Source organism: Chrysemys picta, chromosome 3 (assembly GCF_011386835.1).
Source record: "Chrysemys picta bellii isolate R12L10 chromosome 3, ASM1138683v2, whole genome shotgun sequence".
Lineage (NCBI taxonomy): Eukaryota > Metazoa > Chordata > Testudines > Emydidae > Chrysemys > Chrysemys picta.
This window is the reverse complement of record NC_088793.1, coordinates 121026052-121043192: the sequence shown is the minus strand read 5'-3', so window position 1 is coordinate 121043192 and position 17141 is coordinate 121026052. Positions and strand designations below refer to the sequence as shown.

At 37.3% G+C, this 17141-nt stretch overlaps 1 protein-coding gene across 23 annotated transcripts in view; it reads right to left on the bottom strand.

Annotated features, from left to right (window-relative positions):
- The window catches only part of MAP3K4 (mitogen-activated protein kinase kinase kinase 4), a 135810-nt gene that overhangs the window by 74188 nt on the left and 44481 nt on the right, over positions 1-17141 (bottom strand). For 19 of the 23 annotated variants that reach the window (XR_010600127.1, XR_010600132.1, XR_006172375.2 and 16 more), the window contains 2 exons: positions 12246-13636; positions 2556-2798 (listed from right to left, as the gene is read on the bottom strand). Coding sequence is in view for 14 of the 23 variants with exons in the window: in XM_024101657.3 (XP_023957425.2) it covers positions 2556-2798; positions 12246-13636 (1634 nt within the window). In the remaining 9 variants the exon portion in view is untranslated. The remainder of the gene's footprint in view (positions 1-2555; positions 2799-12245; positions 13637-17141) is intronic. The other 4 variants (XR_010600131.1, XM_024101660.3, XM_065590379.1 and 1 more) reach the window with 1 other exon arrangement.

Genomic DNA, 17141 nt, shown 5'->3' with positions numbered 1-17141 from the left:
AGGTTTAGAAAACATAACCTAGGAAGAAAGATTAAATAAACTGCTCATGTTCAGTCTTGAGACAAGCAGACCAAGAGGGGAGAGGATAACCAGCTTGAAATATGTTTAAGGATTGTTATAAGAAGGAAGGTGATCAATTGTTCTTCATATCCACTAAAAGTAGGACAAGAAATAATGGGTTTAATCTGCAGCAAGGGAGATTTAAGCTACATATTTGGAACAAATTTCTAACTATAAGGATAGTGAAATATTAGAAGCATTACCAAGGGAGGTTGTGGAATTCCCAGCATTGGAGGTTTTTAAGTACAGACTGGACAAATACCAGTCAGGGATGGCCTAGTTATACTTGGTGTTGCTTCAGTGCAAGGGGAATGGACTAGATGACTTCTTGAGGTCACTTCCAGCCCTGAATTTCTATGATTCTATCCACTAGGATCTGCTTTTCAGTCTCCAGCCTGCTAAGGAAAAGTATTTTTTTCTGAATTGCAATACAAGCCTGGGCTCAAAGAAGGGGGCAATCAAACGGAAAACTTGAGATTATAGGTAGGAGTAGGAGGCTGGAGGGCCAAGATCTCAAAACTATGCTGTGGTGATGAGTATGCCAAATACTGCCCACTTTAAAATAAACAAACAAACAAACAAAAAAACCAAGCACTTTTGAAAGACCCTTGGGATGATGCATATTTCAAGCTCCCTGCCCATCTGATGAAGAAAAAAAAATGTAAGATGAAAGTCCCTGGCTTGAACCTACATAGTTCATTCACTTAGCAGAGAGATCTATTTAAGGAGTACCCCTGAACTGTAGGTTCTTAAAAATACTGATTGGGACAAATCTGCATTTGTTGGGGGTGAATCCATTCTCTCTGATGAGCCAATTAGCAAGAATATTCACTGTTGATCTTGTCTCTGCCAGATGTACAACTTCGACAGCAAGAAGTAGTCACCTCTACCCAACAGTGAAGAATGCTGGCTTACAGACTAAAGGGAAGGAAAGCGAAGAGAAAGCTCCTCCTCTCCCCCACCAAGGAGTTTGAAAAAAAGAGAAACTAATGTGCAACCATCTTTTTAAAATTATGGAGAGGACCCATCAGACTGAAGTGATTTTCTCCTATGCCCTCCAACACAAGGACATCCAGATCCAAGAAAGGTGAGAGGAATGGGCTCAGAAGTGGTCTTAAGAAACCTGTGTCAGTCAGTTAAGAGGTCTGGAGCTCGATTACAGCTTGGAAATTACTCTTGGGTATCTAGAACCAGGATCTAAATCTACCTGAGAACTTATGAAATGGTGGTACCTAAAAGGACTTAGATGAGGAGGCCAAGAGTTTTGACGTCTGTCTGAAGGAAGCAATGTCTTAGGATCAGCAGTGTCTTTCAAAAGTCTAGTGCAAGCTATCCCAAAAAAGGCTATCTCCCTGAAAGGAGTGGGCCATAAAAGAGGGCTTAGATAGGCAGTCACCTATGAGTAGGCCAAAGAATTAGATTTTTACTGGTAAATGTCAGTAAACATCAATTTCACCAAACACACACAAATCATTTAAAAAAAATATTTCCATCAAAAATCAAAACTTACAGATCACCAAAGAAAGTAAAATGCTGCTTGAGAACTTAGTTTGATTTAAGGATATTTACTTTGTATATTTTGACATGTGATGTTGACAATTTGTGTTTTGATGGTTATAAAGCTTTAACTTTTTGTATCTCAACATCTACGGTCATTAAATAATTGTCTGACCACACCCACATAATTTCCTGCAACAGAGAAGATTTAAATCGATAAAAATCACAAGATTCTTAAAAATAAATATCAATATTATCCATCAAAATGATAAAAAATAAAAATAGAGTTCAGCCAAGCCTACCTATCAGCCAGAATGACAACACTGCCTGCCATCTCCCAGGCTAGTACCTGAAGCAAGTCTCTGGCATCACATATAAGTTTGGTTAATTTTTCTAGTCATGCTGCACTGAACGTCCAGGTTTTGCACAGGTCTTGAATTCATAAGAAAGACCAAAAGGAAAGTGAGGAAGCCAGCAAGTAGAGGGAATATTTTTGGATAGGGAGAAAAAAAAAAAAAAAACCCTTGGAAATAAGCGACTGGTCACTGCCTACCAAGTGAAAGTAGTAGAGAGGAATTCATTGGTTCAGATTGTGGAATGAGGAGCAGACAAAAACATCCTAGTCTACACTGGTGAAAGAAACCATACTACACTCATACTAGCTATGCCCACATTCAACACAATTGCTGCTAGACATATTTCCACCTTACTGCAGATGACGTCTACAGCCTATAACAGAAGTGGAATGCTATTTATTTATCCTTAGTGGCTGATAATCCTTTAATCAGACATTTTGATTCCTGGCCGCATAAATCAAAGAGGTATATGTGACCAGTTGTTTATTACTTAAACTTAATTTCCATATGTAATTGAAGGCAATTTAAGGGATGCATAATGTACTATCATTTCTGTAACAAATTCTCTTTAAAACAATTAAAAGGACAACATTATAATTAAAGAATAGAAAGCAGTTTTTAATAAAAACTCTTGAAGCAAACCTGCTTAATACTCAAGAGAGATGGTTCCCCAGCAGGCCTTTGTTCCAACCTTAACTTGAGACATTCATGGATAACATTGAGAAGTACTCGGCAAAGGACCAAGAATGCAGGTTCAAAAGATGGTAAATCCATAGATTTCAGCTCTTCCATTGATACAGTGCTGCATTTTTGCTCTGAGGAAAGTGAGGAATTTGACAACTGCACATAATCTGAACACAACATGGGATCTGGGAATTCTGAAAACTGTAACAAAAAATAAATAAAATAAGTATTGTAACAAGGATTTTAAATAATCTAAGTTAAAGGATCAATTTTTAAAAATTGCATGCATGAAAAAAGAAATTGCTTTTAAGAGCCAGGCTATTAATCTACTGTGATCTAATATACTGGAAAGTGTGCAATGCTATGATTTCAAATTAAGTCTTTTTTTTAAAAGCTAAAATCCCATTTCTTCATAAAGCTGCCAGACTGAGGACAAATAATTTAACAACAGGCATGGACACTTGAGAATGAACAATCCAATCTTAATTTATTTCTAAGATTAGAAAATGATTAAACTATTCAATGAAGCAGAAGATTCTCTGTACAGAAAGAAAACTGGATTGCACGTGAGAGCCTGGAATAGTGTTAAACCTAACACGACACTGGAACAGCTATTCAGATCATCCTAGGATACTTAAAGGTAATTTCAAGATTTAAGCTTTTTCAAAAAATGTTCAAGTGTCTTATACTAATGGAGTAATTCTGGAAAAGCAAGGTGATTCTGGGCTATGTCAAGCTGTGTGTTATATGTGTATGGTAGCATTACCGTATTTCCTCCAACTGTTCAATTAGAAATAGTACAGTGGGGAAAGTGCACAAAGCAACAAATAGGAGTCATCACACAGCTAACCCCCCCCCCCAAAAAAAACCAAGAAAACCCCACCAATCCTTGAAAATGTACTCCTGCAAGGGTTTGTCAAACTTTGTTATGTTTCTTAAAGCTGCGTTGCGGTTAAAACAAGTAATGCAAAATGCTAAGTATAGCTAGTATGTTTTTAAATTAAGGAAGTTAAACTTATATTTAACATTTAAAGCTGATTGCATTCAGAGATATTCTCAATGATTTTATCTAAGCTATAACTGTACCCAAATGTAATACGCGTTTCAGGCACAGTTGCACATGCAAACTCAGTGGGTGATAGCAATTTAGAAATTTGTCCTTTAATATGCGTGCAGTGCTCACTAATGTTCATGGGAGTTGTGCATTATCCAAGGACAAAATTTGTCCCTAAGCTCTTTAAGGTTTATTATGGTCTAATCCAGTTCTTATATTGCACCCATTACTGTGATATTTGAACACCGTCCATTGATGCATTAAGAGATGTGACTAGCATCTATCACATGTGGTTCTCTCCTTTTTCTTCAGGGCCAGATGCACATAACATTGGATTAAAGTGAAAGGTAAATAGATTAAGAATAGAAAGTAGATCAAATGATCAAGTACAGTCATGAAAATTAAAAACTTTAAATATGCTAACTATTTTTAGGCTCACCAGCTAATAGAAAACTTGTTTATTCCTTTACACCCACATTCACATTTTTGACATTTTGTTCCTACTGCATCAGGCAAGCTCTGCTTTCCCAGAACAGTCACACAGAATTATTTTGCCTGACTAAGTTAGGCAATGTACTTTTCCAGCAACATACTGTGTTCATTGCTTTTTAGCAATGGCACAAAACTAGTTGGCAGGTGTAGATTCTAAAGGGACTTTAAAAAGCACTAGCCTACTATTTGATAGAAAGTTCTTTGAATTTGACCAGACTAGTCACCTTAAAGACAAAAAGGGGCGGATATGGGCTTCTTTGCATTATACACATTTTATAATTAGTAAAACTAATTCCTGTGCATATAATAGGGTAGTATGGCGATTCCTTACATGGAGTTTCCACCAACCCATGAAAAATATGAATAGAGAGGGATTTCTGTGTTCCAACAATCTATCCATTCCAAATTGAAACTTCAATTCCTGCCCTCTCCCTACCTCCGCCCCCCCTTCAAGTTTATGTCCCAGTCATCACCCTCATTTCCTCTCTAGGATGACCAGATGAAATCACCTTTACAGCTAATCAACTGTTTCTCAAGTGAACCAGCAGCTTTAAAAAGCATGAACCTCTTCTCCTCGGCCCAAAAGGTGGAATACACTGGATAAAATCCTGGCCCCACTGAAGTTAGGGAGTTTTGCCATTGACTTCAATGAGATAAGGATTTCACCCACTGTCTCCACAGAACCCTCAGTCTCTGCTGGGACAAAAATCAAGAGACCAAGATGAATTAATCAGCATGTACCTGTGATACAAAGCGTGTAACATTTCTGCTTATATATGTATAAAATTTCATGTAAAAAAAAAAAAAAAAAATCAATGATTTATTTCAACACTACTCCTATGCAACCCCGCAACTTGTTGGTCTGCTACTGCAGTAATTAATCTTTTCAAAAGAAATCTCACTACACCTTCCTTTCATCTAATTCAATTTTTTTTTAAATTAATCTATTTTCCGGGGCTTTAATGGAACCATAACAATAGCAGTCAAGGCTTTTTAAAAGGGACTTTTTCATTAGCAATAAGCCATATGAAAATTAGTAAGGATGAATTTTACTGCTAATGTGCAAACATTTGAAGGTTCATGTCTTCGTTTTAATATAAATACAGTTTTTTCAAAAACACTTTTGCCAACAATGTGTTTTAAGAGCTGTACTAGGAACAAAAATAACCTAATGAAATTTAAATTCTCAACTTGGAATATAGCTAATAAGAATATAGATTTTAGTATTTGTTCAGTAAATTTTTAAAAGAATCTTTCAAACAACATGTGACTTCCCATAATACTGGGGAATTATTTCTAGGAATACAGGATTAAAATACAAAATAACTAAAAATGGTATTTCATTTTCTAACACTGGAAATAATACAGCAAGACTTTCAAATACAGGGCATATATTATTAGACACCTAAATCCCTATTAAACTACTTAATAAGATGCCTGATTTTCAGAAGTTCGGAGTAGTCACAAATCATTCTCTGTACACATTTTTCCAGCACCTCTGAAATATTACACCATTTGTTTAGGTGCCAAAATATGGCTCTCTTAGTAAAATTTACAAAAGTGCCTAAACCCTCACAAGCCTTAGTTCCATATCCAGTACAAGTTAGGCAACTAAATACACCCAGATTTTAAAAAGTAAGGCACCTAACTCTTATTGAAAGTGGGACTTAAGTCACTAGGGGTATGACTACACTGCAATTAAAGCCTGGCATCTGGCCTGGGTCAGCTGACTCAAGCTCACAGAACTCTGCGGGGCTCTAAAAACAGCAGTGTAGAGGTCTAAGCTCAGGCTGGAGCCCGTGCTCTGGGACCTCACAACGGAGGACGGTCCCAGGGCCCAAGTTCCCCCAAGCCCAGATGTCAACCCTGATGATTTTAGAGCCTGCAGCCTGAGCCCCTCAAGCCTAAGTCAGCTAACACAGGCCAGATACCAGTGTTTAATTCCCATGTAGGCATACCCCAAAGCACTTTTGAAAATTTTACTCCAGGTCTCTAATTTTGAAATAGACATTTGAAAATGTTGGCCCTGGTCCTACATGACTTTAATACAGATGAAGCCTTTCATCTGCATAGATCTCATTGTAGTGCCGGGTCATAAAGTGTGATGAATATCTAATCTCAGTTTCATACTATATATAAACATTTGTATTCAAATTAATTTTTCCTGAGTTTTTAGATATTAATGTTTAAATTACATAAACAATTCATTTTCAAAATAGAGTTCAGGAACCAGATTTTTTTTTTTTTTTTAAATCAAAGCTAGTTTTTAAATAGCCACTGCAGTAAAAATTTCTTCACATTTTGTAAAATGTACATGTGTATACTCAAGCACACAGCCAATATATAAAAATTCTTTAACAGAAGTAACACAAAGATTTATAATGAAACACCAGTGATCTCAATTATTATAACATGAATGTCATCCTGATTTACAATAAGCCTCACCAACCCACAAAAGTAAACTGTAACAGATACAACTATATAATAGGTAATATTTCCAGAAGGAAAAGAAAACAATGTAAGGACATTTGCATAATCACCGCAAGACTTTAAAGTTATACATAACATACACATATGTAATAGAACTACTTTTGCAAGCCTTATCTGAAAACAATGTACTACAAGTAGGATAGTTTTGTTATAACAACAAATGTTCTTGTAGATTAGCAGTGCTGTCATTGTCTCTAACAACTAGTCTACAAGGGGAAATTATTGTGGAATAAACTTGGGTGTGAATTTAAAGCACACTAGCTACTCTGCACTAACTCCCCCAGTGGACAGTTTTACAGCAGACTAGGAATGCCTTTGTGCTCATTAGCTTAATACACATTCAAAGTGTATTAAGCTAATGTGCACAAAGGCACTTCTAGTGCACAATAAGAGTGTCCACATAGGGAGTTAGTGCAAAGCAGCTTGTGTGCACCAGCTACACTATGATTTTTCCGCTGTGTGGACAAGCCCCCAGACTAAGAAGCTAATATCACAAATCTTCATCCAATATATAAAATTGTGCATTAGTCTAAATTTTACTTTTGTGTTTTCAGTACAAAAAATATCAGTGAAACATCATGATTTTAATACTTTTACAGGAAACTAATAAAACAAACACAAAAATGGAAGTGAAATGCACCTGCCACAATGGCAGCCCTAATCAGCATTTGAAGAAGTGTTCTTAAGATCAGGACAAACCTAGAGAAAACAAAGTCTGCTAACACTGGGTAAAATTTTCAAAAAGTGTTTAAGTTACAGTAATTTAAGAGCCTAAGTCCTATTTTCAAAAGCACTTAAGTGCCCACTGGGACTTAGGCACCTACGGCATTCATGCATTTTTAAAAATTGTACCTATTATGGTTTGATTCTCAACGCAAGTACATTTGTACACTAACATGATATATACATACAAGGATTAAATAAAGTGTAAGAAAAAAACAAAATTAGCAATGAAATATACAATTACCTAATGTTTCCTCTATAAGTTGTTTTGGGGAAGGGAAAAGTGGAAATATTATTTAATGTATATGGTCTGCAGTAAAAAAAAAAGCCTGCAGAATTGATAAGCTATTTACAATAAACAGAACCTCACAGTTGCATACCTACACTTACAAAAAAGGAAATTATACCTTAATGTTAACTTGAATTTTTTTTTGGAAAGGGACTTTTAAAAATTGCCATTTCTAATAGACTCTAAAAGTTAACCCTTTTAATAGCAGTCCCTGAATTTTTTAAGTATAAAAATTATATTGTTATTCCCTTTTGAAATCTACAAGAGTTTTTTCAGCAAAGGGGAATGAGACTGACTAACAAAGGGAAACAGTGAAAATGACTATATTCAGAGTACTGTCAAATGCAAAAAGTACGCAGAAAAACATATTTGCTGTATTCTTTTAGTTAGCTGTAAGCTATTACTACTGTAGGTAAAGCATTTCAGAGAAATGTGATTTCCAATTTGACACTATCCCATTATTTTTTGGGCGAGCACAGGAAGTTTACAAATGTTTCAATAGTCCAAAAATGATGGAACAGCTTAGTGAAAATGAGCCCCACTGAGTGCTCTGAGGTCATAAAGGTGCTCTCAACTATTCTACAAAAAGATTAATGATCAGTGGGTCTTAGAAGTACTCCTCTGCTTGAGTCTCAGAATGTTTAATCACGGGGACCAGCAAGCGTTCTGCAAACTATTGGTGGTTCACAAGCTGTGTCTGAGAACCATTGCTCTAGAAAGGCATGCAGCTGTATTTGAACAGATAAACAGGAAAAAAAATATGCAGAGGCATTCCTTCAAACCTTGGAATTATTTTTCATTTCTATTCACTTTTAAAAGTATGCTCTACATATCGGGCCAAACTGTCATACATAGTTTCAATTTTTTTTAAACCTATAAAAATGTGAATGCACATTTATTCACTAATACAGAACGGCACACACACATCAGCATGTACATGAACTAACTTTTTGCACATGTATATGCTTCAGAAATGCACAAACATTCTCATACAAAATCTTGGAAAACATAAGCAGAAGCCAGTTTGAAACTATTGGCTGAAGTTGCAGCCAGCTTCAATGTATTTTCTGTAGAGAACAAAATGATCTCAAGATCAACAGTAGTAGTACTAGCATGGTTCTTCACATCATCAAGTTACTTATAAATGTGAATTTATTAATCCTCAAAAACCCCTTGTGAGGTACATAAATGTTATCCTTTTACAAATAGGAAAACAGAACCAAGAGGATCCAGCAACATGTCCAAGAACACAGAGGGAATTCATATCAGAGCTGGGATTAGAATGCAGAAGGATCCCTGGGTCCCAGAACTAGTCCTGCCACTAAAGAATGCTACCTCATGATGGAAGAAAAAACCCTGACTACTAGTATTGCTAAATACATATTGTCTAAAACGTATGTAACACTGCTTATGTCATGATTATTGAGCTTATGGTAAGAAATGTTATTTTTGTTCCAAAATACAAAGATATAATAAACAAATTCCATAAATTAACTATGCTTATTCCAGTATTAAGTGTCAGGAGAGTTAGCAATTCATGAAGTTACATAACTAGTTTACTGCAAAGAATTTCTCCATGGAAAATTGTTGTTCTAGCAAAACACTATTAAGATTATATAATCAATCACTCAACTAAGGAAATACTTTTGCCATGTTGAATAGCAACTTAATTACATGATCAGATGCCAGTTCTAATATATAATACAATAGCCTCCTTTTTCTTCTTAAAGTTATATACAAACATAGCATCTTGCAAGATTATTTCCATTCATGTGCACTTACACTATTGTCATGGTCATAACGGTTCGCAGCATCCTTAACAAGAAAGAAAATTACATAGAACAATTTTAAGTTTAGTCAGTAGCTGGTATTATGCAATTTCTTTTCAACTGCTAACAGATTTTCTTAGGTGAAGTTCATGGATAAAGCGGTTAACACTGAAGTGACCACAATGCCTTAAGTTTTTTTCACTATTGCTCAGTGTTATACTAAATTTGTAGTATGTTGTGTAAGAACTGTTTACTGTGTAGTTAGGATTAGATGAAGTGAAGCATTTGCATATATTGTCCTTACATGTGCAGTGTGCTGAAATCTATATTTAGAAAAATAGACAGTAAACCCTAAATGGCATTGTGACTTAATTCATCTCTGAAGACCTGAATTCAGGTCCTGTTTGGGCTACAAATTCTAGCCATAAAAACTTCAGAAGTCCATACCTAATTATCCTGGACCTTAATTACTGCATGACATTTCAATCAGTATACTCAGTTTATTGTATCAGAGTGGTAGCCATGTTAGTCTGGATCTGTAAAAAGCAACAGAGTCCTGTGGCACCTTATAGACTAACAGATGTATTGGAGCATAAGCTTTCGTGGGTGAATACCCACTTTGTCAGATGCATGTAATGGAAATTTCCAGAGGCAGGTATAAATATGCAGGCAAGAATCAGTCTGGAGATAACGAGGTTAGTTCAATCAGGGAGGAGGAGGTCCTCTGCTAGCAGTTGAGGTGTAAACACCAAGAGGAGAAACTGCTTTTGTAGTTGGCTAGCCATTCACAATCTTTGTTTAATCCTGATCTGATGGTGTCAAATTTGCAAATGAACTGAAGCTCAGCAGTTTCTCTTTGGAGTCTGGTCCTGAAGTTTTTTTGCTCTAAGATGGCTATCTTTACATCTGCTATTGTGTGGCCAGGAAGGTTGAAGTGTTCTCCTACAGGTTTTTGTATATTGACATTCCTCGACCCCAGACAACCCGCCAACCTTAAGCATATTCTCACCAGCAACCACACACCGCACCATAACAACTCTAACTCAGGAACCAATCCATGCAACAAACCTCGATGCCAACTCTGCCCACATATCTACACCAGCAACACCATCACAGGACCTAACCAGATCAACTACAACATCACCGGTTCATTCACCTGCATGTCCACCAATGTTATATATGCCATCATGTGCCAGCAATGCCCCTCTGCTATGTACATTGGCCAAACTGGACAGTCACTACGTAAAAGGATAAATGGACACAAGTCAGATATCAGGAATGGCAATATACAAAAACCTGTAGGAGAACACTTCAACCTCCCTGGCCACACAATAGCAGATGTAAAGGTAGCCATCTTACAGCAAAAAAACTTCAGGACCAGACTCCAAAGAGAAACCGCTGAGCTTCAGTTCATTTGCAAATTTGACACCATCAGATCAGGATTAAACAAAGACTGAATGGCTAGCCAACTACAAAAGCAGTTACTCCTCCCTTGGCGTTCACACCTCAACTGCTAGCAGAAGACCTCACCCTCCCTGATTGAACTAACCTCGTTATCTCCAGACTGACTCTTGCCTGCATATTTATACCTGCCTCTGGAAATTTCCATTACGTGCATCTGACAAAGTGGGTATTCACCCACGAAAGCTTATGCTCCAATACATCGGTTAGTCTTACAGGTGCCACAGGACTCTCTGTTACTCAGTTTATTGTTTCCATCATCACTTTCCATTTAATTCACTCATAATTTTCTCTATTTAGTATATTATAACCTGAAACAAAAAATGAAAACAAATAAGAGTCAGTGGAAAAATTGAATGGACTTAAGCCACTTTCTTTCATAGATTTTAAGGTTAGACGAGACCATTAGATCATCTACTCTGATCGCCTGTATATCAAAGGCCATAGAATTTAATCCCATATTGAGGTCTATAGCTAGTGCATGGCAAAATCACAGTTTCCAGAAAGGCATCCAGTCATGATTTAAAGACAAGAGGTAGAGAAGCCACCATTTGCCCCTTGGTCGTACGTTCAAATGTTTAATCACCCTCACTGTTCAAAATCAACAAGCAGTCCGGTGGCACCTTAAAGACTAACAGATTTATTTGGGTATAAGCTTTTGTGGGTAAAAAACCTTTTTCTTCAGTCTTTGAGGTGCCACCGGACTCCTTGTTGTTTTTGTGGATACAGACTAACACAGCTACCCCCTGATACTGTTCAAAATGTGTGCCTTTCTTTCTAATTGAACTTGTCTAGCTTTAACTTCCAACCATCAAAACTTTACCAAACAATAATGGTGCTTATAGTAAATATAGTTTATGCTACATGTAAGGTTCATTCTTACTTTTGCTGAGGTCAACAGAAACATTTCTTAATTTCATTGGTAGCTGGAATAGGCTCTTAATAGTAGTGCATCTCCTTTCTCTCATAAAATTAAAAGGATTAACTCATTAATATAAAGTTATCTCAAACAAATATGGCAATTAGAATGAGCTACTGATTCTTGGAATTTACCAATCATTACTACCACTTTACATAATAAGAGTGAGACACTTTATAAATCAAATTGCAACACCTGAGAAAACACCTGTTTCTAATTAGAAGAGATTACATACCAAAGGTAAGAAACAGGTGTGTCCAGAATGAGATTTTATTTTTATTTTTAAAAAGGAGAAAAATGTAAGTCAGAAAACTGGTTTGTCAGGGAAAAATAACTGATGCTTTCCAAGCTCTTGATTCAATTGCGGTAGGTAACATTTGAAACAATACTAAGGGGGGTGGGGAGCCGAGTGAATCTACAGTATTCCCATTTATGCCAGCAAGGAACCTACCTCCAGCTGGTGATCACCCTTTACCAATGCCATACGGGCCCTTTGCAAGGAACCATGCATTAGCTTGTGAAGTCTTAAAATTAGCTTCCTCAACCCCATTTGCTTCAGTGCTTTGTCTACAAATGGCCTGTAAATAGAGGTCAAACAGTGTCTGCTGCAGCCTGCCTCGGCACTGCACTCTGGAATAACCCAACAGGCCAAGTCATCCTCTGATTCAAGCCTGTCAAGCTTCCTTGAAAAATGGTCCTGTAGCTGAAAGTCAAAATTTGGCTTATTGGTAAAATTGTTCTTGATGGCTTGTCTGAGTTCTTCAACGTTCTCCTCAGAGATTTGTTCTTCATCTTCACTTTCCTCTATGCATGTTCCGGAGGATTCTTTTACTTCCGCTTCCCTACCATCTTCCTCATCCTCTGGATCATTGTCCTTGGACGGTTGAGGAGAAGGAATTTCAAACACTGGCCAGCCAATGTCAGACAGATTCTTGATGCCCAAAACAGTTCCCATAATCCTTAGTTTCTGGTTTAAGTCTTTTGTAATGTTTAACCACAGACAGAGTGCCTGCACCCTGTCTTGGAAGTCCTTTGCAGCATACTTTTCATAGTCCTTTTGAAGGGCCTGCAGAGATGGATAAAGTGCTTCTACATACTCTAGCAGCTCCATTATCCTCTTTACTTGCTCAAAGGAGACCCGCTGACGATGGAGGTGTTCATAGTAACTTGTGTAACCCACAGCACTAGTTCCATGGGCTGCTTTGCAATGTCCTTCTCCTGAAGTACCATTGAAACTGGCTCCATTTCTTACACAGGAGAAGCTTTCGTACTTCACTTTGAAGGTGAGGATTTCATTAATAATATCTGGGATGGCTTGACGGGCTGTATACAGATAGAAATCTTGGTCATTAATGCTCCGGCCTGCATGCCAAGCTTGCAGCTCAAGCCAGATCAGTTCATTGGATCGATTCAACCAGACAGAGGAGGTGTTTTCCTGTCCTCTTTGTTGTTCCCTGTCCTTTTTCTTTGAGACTGAGGTAAGCTTTAACAAAAGCCGCAAGGTTTCAAAAAATTTTAAGCGGTCTGCTGGGCAATCAGTCCTAGAAGTCTGGCGTGCAGTTCTGGCTATAGGCATGGGCACAGAGACTGGAAGCTTAGCATTGCTACAGCCAAGGCTGAGGTAAGGCTTATTGAGATCAACATCTGGAATTGATTTTTTTGGCAAGGACCCAGCAACTGAGTCTAACATGAATGAGCACTGCACATTTTTCTTGAGATCTCGTTCTGTTGTCCTAAGGGTGGCTCGGATCTTTTTCCCGTGCTTATAGCTGTGCTCTTCCACATTGTCAGTGGTTTTGCCATTGTCTTTTTGTGGAGGCTGATTTGGTGCACTCATCTTTTCTGTAAAAGAAATTGAAAAAGAATTTGACTACAGCAACATGAGGACCTTTTTTAAAGAATGCTGCTCCTTAACTACACTTCATGAGTCTTATTTTATTTGTACTTTCGATCCAGCCAAGCTTCCAAATGCTATTGTATTTCTGTCATATGCTAAAATAGACAGATAGAAAACAGTTCCATAATTAAAAGTAATATTTGCATTTTGATTTTATAAATTTAGGTAGCATTTCCTTATTATTTACAGAATGCCATAACTTCCGCTAATATAATTTATACTGTACTGTATTTGTAATGTATACCATGTATCATCATAGTATCTAATCAACTTACTGATTTTAAAAGTTATATACATAGTCATACGTTACTCTAAATCTCCATCTGCGGGAATTTAAAAAAACTGAAGTGGGAAAAGCTAAATTTAAAAAATCTAGGTCAAATGTAAGGTATCTATAAAATGACCAAACAGGATTTTTCCACCTCTGAATATCCATCAATCTTAATCCACAAGTTACTGGCACAACACAATACAATAGCTTCAAAATTTTCTCTTTTAATTACACATTCAAATGGATGCCAACAATTCATAATACACAAGTGAAAACCCTAGAACATATATACTTCCAAAATAAATAAATGCTGAATCCACTTAAACATAAAGAGCACACCATTATATTGTGGGATTTTCTAACAATAGGTTTAACTCTGCAACCACTGGTAAGAACATTTTGCAGTACTAAATAAAATTATAATAAAACTGACTTCTAATTATAATTACCTCTTTTGCTGCACATGGAAGCTGGAGTCAGTGACTAAGCAGCAATCCAGAGGGCACAGAGGGACTAATGGCCTGGAGGCAGACTGACTGTAAAGGTCGGGGCCTTCTTTAGTTTCTTGCATACAGTATTTACAAAATGGGGAAATCGGCAAGTGACCAAAATGTGAAATTGTCGAAGTTATATCACTGAGCATTTTGTCTGATGCCAGTAACTTTCCTTTCTTTACACTGAATACATTAGAAGTGTAATAAAATGGTATCTGCAAGCTGTAACAGTCAGAACAGTGAACCCAATGACCTAGATTCTAACATCTCAGTAGCATCTTATTGAAAATATTTTAGTAATGATGGAATGCTAATTACAATTCAGCACTTTTTAAAATATATATCTAGTATGCTTAAGGGAGCCAACACTAGCTGTACCTCAACCAGATGGAAACGTACCACAAGCTGTTATTTCCCTATAACAGAGAAACAATGCAAAATGCTGTAAACATCCCACGTTGCCAGTGCACGATTATTCCCTATATTGAGTACATTCCCATACCTTTCCTTACAGAAAGTATCTGCATTATAGCCCTGATAGAAATCAGGGAGGTGGCCACTAATCAAGGTTCTCCTCAAACTCTGTGCATGCACAGCCTCTGCTAGCAGATACCCTTCACAGACTGATGGCCTGCTGCATAAAAGTCCAGCCACTGGTCTCCCCTTTCACAAAACAGCCAGAGGAAAACTGATGGTGGTACCCCTCTCCTTATTTGTTTTAGCCCAGTGGTTAGGGCACTCGCCTGGAATGTGGGAGTCCCTGGTTCAATCCCCCCCTTTTACCTGACAGGGAGTAGGAATTTGAATTTGGGTCTCCCCCACTGCAGGAGAGTGCCCTGGACTATGGCGATTTCTCAATCTCTCCTCTCAAAACTGTTCCACTTTTTGTAAAATAAATAGTCCTTGAAGAAGGGATTTTAAGGGCATGTCTATATGGTGATTTAGTATACGGCAACCTAGGATGTAAATCTACAGTGCTCTAGCCTGCCACACACGAAGTGGCTATGTGGAGCCTGCTGCCTTGCGCAGCAGAAATATCAGCACTACCTTCTTCTCTGACTGTTCTGTGGGTCTTCTGCTTGCTTTTGTCAAAATGCCTGAAAGGCTAAATTAAATGTTTCAGAATGAAACATTCTGTTTTGACATACCAAAACATTTTGACTTTTTTAGTTTGGTTGAAACTATTTGGCAAACTCTATAAAAATTTGCAAATAGTTTTGGCAAACCAAAACTGCATTTTTTGGTGCATTGTTTTAAAATTGTCAGCCAAATCTAGTGATAAGTGTGGGGAATGGAATGAATGAGGCCTGGTCTACATATGAAAATTTGGTTTTGTAGAATCAGTGCTGCTCACGGATTTAAGTGCAAGTGCAGAGGACAAAAACTGTGTTTTGACTCTGTTCAGCTATACTTCTTACTAACGCTACACTATTTCCCCATGTAGACAAAGATGAATCAATAGAGAGGCAGAAGGGCGGAACAAGTGACCACCAACTCTGCTGAAATCTTCTCCATCCAAACCTGTCTCTCTTCTCATCTTCACTATTAATTGCAATCCCTGTTTTATAGGCTATCCAGGTCCCAAAGCTCTATGTTCTATCAAGTGCAGAATGCTACCACCCCCCTTCTCATGCATACAAAGAAGCATGACCTTCTTCAAAAAACTCACTCATATGAAGGATATAAATTTAAAATGTGCCCTCCACTTTATAAATCTCTCCATGGACCCACTCCAATCTACTTATCAGAACCTGCTCTGACCATTCTACCTTTTCCTTATATCACTCACCTATTCTCTGTCCCACTGCACAATCTCACACCTTCTTTACCACAGCTTCTGCCACCTGGAATAGCCTTCTTGTGTATCTCAATTTCACAGACTCTCCAGCTCATTTTAAAAGTGAGGAGAAATCTATTTTCTCTCTTTCTTGCCTCTAGCTGAATTTCTCTCTACTACTGCTATTTAATATTTAACTTGGTATTTATATGTAATGATTAAGCAGCATTTTTGGGTGCAGTTTATATGACAGATGCTGTAAAATAGCCCTTATATAGAATAAAGTTGTGTTGTCTTGGTTACCAGATATGTTATCAACAAAACTTTGGCTTTGTCTATTTCCTTCCCTGGAAAATGTTGACATCTTTGGACTGGATGTAACTGATGCTTGGTATATAAGTCATTCCTTCCTCTTTTTCTGCCTCTGCTCCCACACCCTGGCATTCTCTGACCTCTACCCTTTTTTGGGGAGTGAAGAAGAGAAATAAGGAGACCTATGCTGGAGGTCTATTCACATTCTTATATGTCCAGTATGTGGACACTGGTTTCTTAATTACAAATCATCTTTTTTACTATAGTATCACTGAATTCTACTATAGTATCACTGAATTATTTTTAGGCACCCATTATAAGGAATTCCAGCACGTGTACTTAATGATCAGATTGTTCAACAACTGATATCTTCCTTTTTCCTTGTCCAACTATGAAGAATATAATTCTGAAGTGCAACATTAAACACTTAAAAAAATCCATGGAAGATGCCTTTGGCCCCTAACCCTTAGTAAAATTTCTTTCAAGACAGGGAGCTTATTTCTTCATTGTTCAATTTGCTTTGTGCATTTGACAGCATGTGTGTGTAGCCAGTTTCACAGATTCTTCTATATAGTCAGTCAATTGTCCCTTTTTTC